The 3,194-nt window shown below is 46.2% G+C and overlaps 1 protein-coding gene across 1 annotated transcript; it reads right to left on the minus strand.

Moving 5' to 3' along the window:
- Positions 1–1,217: 1,217 nt before the first annotated feature.
- Positions 1,218–2,959, minus strand: LOC116542612 (keratin, type II cytoskeletal 8). Its single transcript, XM_032267626.1, has one exon. It carries the CDS (start codon positions 2,917–2,919, stop codon positions 1,465–1,467), a length of 1,455 nt encoding a protein of 484 aa, XP_032123517.1. The 5' UTR covers positions 2,920–2,959; the 3' UTR covers positions 1,218–1,464.
- Positions 2,960–3,194: the final 235 nt, after the last annotated feature.

Below are 3,194 nucleotides of genomic sequence, written 5' to 3' on the forward strand. Positions count from 1 at the left end.
ATAGAAGAATTTAAAAGATAATTATGCTACTGTTCAGTTTTAATTTTCTTGCTGAACCATGGGGTAATTCTCTGCAGTTCCTCTCCAAAGAGTTTAAGCACTGGTGTATTGTGATGTATTACTGAGGTTTGGGGAAACAGAAACAAGTGAAGCAAAATTCCATGGCTGGAAAAATATGGAGTCAGTGATAAGGGTAGAAGCAATAATGTAAAGTACAGTACAAAACTACATTGTAAGAGAGTAGATTAGTGAAGTTGAAGACATAGCAATAGAAACTATCCATACTGAAACACAGAGAAAAAAAGACAATTCAAGGCAATAAACAACTATGAGGCAATTTCAAATGGTCTAATAAATATAAAATCAGTGTCCCAAAAGAAAAAGAGAGGGAGGAAGACAGAAAAAACAATCTGAAAACAAAATAGCCAAAAGTTTTCCAAATTTGATGAAAACTATAAACCCGCAGCTCCAAGAAGCATAGCAAACACCAAGCACAAGAAACATGAAGAAAGCTACACAAAGGTAAATCATAGTCTGAGAGCCCAAAAACTGTATTTTAAAAAATATTTAATACATTATGGACTATTTAAACAAAAATAATAACAATGTAGTATGGGATTATAATATATATAAAAGTAAAACACATGACAATGATAGTACAAATGCCAGAAGAAAATCAGAAAGACGTTGCTGAAGGAATCTTAGAAGATGCACAAAATTATACAGCACCACTTAAAGGTAGATTATAATGAGCTATAGATGTCTACTATAAACTCTACTAAAATAAACAAAAGTTACAGCTAGGAAACCATCAAAGAAAATTAAATGGAACCGTAACAATATATTCAATCCATTCAAAAGAAGGTGGAAAGTGAAAAGAAGGAACAAGAAGACAAATAGAAAACAATTAGTATGACAGATTTAAACTCAGCCATATCAGTAACCATATCAACTATAACTGGTCTAAATACCCATTTCACAAGACAAAGTTTATTATATTGAATAAAAAAGCAAGACTTAACTACCTGCTGCCTATAAGAAACACACTTTAAATATGAAGATACAAATAAGCTAAAAGTAAACAACATAAGATATGCCATGCTGGAAGTTATTTAAAGAAAGCTGGAATGGCTATATTTAAATGAGACCATGTAAATTTTAGAGCAAAGAATACAAGCAGTAATGAAAAAGTTTATTTTATTTATTTTTTTTTTCTGAGCTAGCTGAGATTTTATTTTGGACCAAAAAAAAAAAAAAAAAAAAAAAAGCCAATTGAATTGTTTTGCAGCTGGAGGCATGGGCAAGGGGGGTCCCCAGGCAGTAAACTCCCCGAGGGTGGGCTGAGGGCTAGGGCTGAGCGTCGGATGGGTCTCCCATTCCCTGTGCTCCCCTGTACAGCAACCTCCCTCCCGGGCTCTGGGGCAGCCTCAGGAGGGGCAGGCTGGGAGGGGCTGTTGCAGCTGTTCACTTGGGCAGGACGTCAGAGGACTCAGACACCAGCCTCCCATCGCGGGTCTCAATCTTCTTCACAACCACGGCCTTGGTGGAGCTGGTGCGGCTGAAGGTGGAGCCCGCGCCAGAGCCAAAGCTGGAGCCCAGGCCGTAGCTGAGGCCGGGGCTTGTGAGGCCCCCATAGGCAGAGCTCAGACCACCTGCATAGCCGCTGGTGGTCTTCGTGTGGATACTCATGTTCTGCATCCCAGACTCCAGCCGGCTCTCCTCGCCCTCCAGTAGCTTGCGGTAGGTGGCGATCTCGATGTCCAGGGCCAGTTTGACGTTCATCAGCTCCTGGTAGTCACGCAGCTGCCGTGCCATGTCCTGCTTGGCCTTCTGCAGGGCTTCCTCCAGCTGCTGCTGCTTGGCACGAGCATCCTTGAGTGCCTGCTCCCCGCGATGCTCAGCATCTATAATGGCGGCCTCCAGGGAAGCCCTCTGGCCTTTGAGGCCCTCAATCTCGGCCTGGAGCCGGCTGATGTTCCGGTTCATCTCGGAGATCTCAGTCTTCGTACGCCGCAGGTCATCCCCGTGCTTCCCAGCCAGCTTCTGCAGCTCCTCATACTTGATCTGGTATACGCTCTCCGCCTCAGCCCGGCTGCGGTTGGCGATCTCCTCGTACTGCGCCTTGACCTCAGCGATGATGCTGTCCATGTCCAAGGAGCGGCTGTTGTCCATGGACAGCACCACAGAGGTGTCGGAGATCTGGGACTGCAGCTCCCGGATCTCCTCTTCATACAGCTGCCTGAGGAAGTTGATCTCGTCAGTCAGTCCTTCCAGGCGAGACTCCAGCTCTACCTTGTTCATGTAAGCTTCATCCACATCCTTCTTGATGAGGACAAATTCATTCTCCATCTCTGTACGCTTATTGATCTCTTCCTCATACTTGTTCTTGAAGTCCTCCACCAGCCCCTGCATGTTGCCAAGCTCCGCCTCCAGCTTCAGCTTCTCCTGGCCCAGAGTCTCCAGCTGCCGCCTCAGGTTGTTGATGTAGCTCTCAAACATGTTGTCCATGTTGCTCCGAGCCGTTTTCTGCTGCTGCAGGAGGCTCCACTTGGTCTCCAGCATCTTGTTCTGCTGCTCCAGGAACCGCACCTTGTCGATGAAGGAAGCAAACTTGTTGTTGAGGGTCTTGATCTGCTCCTTCTCCTGGGTACGCACGGCCTGGATGTTGGGGTCCATGTCCAGCTTAATGGGGTTCAGCAGGCTCTGGTTGATGGTGACGGCGGTGATGCCTCCCGGGCCTATGCCGCTGGCCCCCGCATAGCCTGCACCCAGGCCACCGCGGAAGCCAGCGCTGCTCACGCGGGAGAAGCTCGAGGAGCTCGAGCGGGCACTGGGCCCACTCGTGAAGGAGCGGCTGCTGAAGGCCCCGGGGCCAGTGGTGGACACCCTGTAGGACTTCTGGGTCACCCTGATGGACATGGTGGCGGCAGGAGTGGAAGCAGGCGGGCTGAACCAAGGAGAGATTCCAGAAGGAGCGGAGAAGCTGCTGCTTGGACCGAAAAAGTTTATTTTATAATAATAAAGGATCAATTCATTAAAAGGGCATAATAACCTTAAGTGTTTATATAACTAACAACAACTTACAAATCTAAAATACAAGAACTTCATATAAAGTATGAAGAATATGCAAATCCACAATTATACCCAGATATTCCTTTCTCACTTATTGATAGAACAAGTAGACAAAAATCCAA

The sequence above is a fragment of the Sapajus apella genome, unplaced genomic scaffold, assembly GCF_009761245.1.
Source record: "Sapajus apella isolate SASKATOON/1434 unplaced genomic scaffold, GSC_monkey_1.0 scaffold4, whole genome shotgun sequence".
In the NCBI taxonomy this organism is placed as follows: domain Eukaryota; kingdom Metazoa; phylum Chordata; class Mammalia; order Primates; family Cebidae; genus Sapajus; species Sapajus apella.

What these genes read in the sequence shown, in the direction of transcription:
- LOC116542612 (XM_032267626.1), bottom strand. Translation starts at nt 2,919, where the DNA reads ATGTCCATCAGGGTGACCCAGAAGTCCTACAGGGTGTCCACCACTGGC.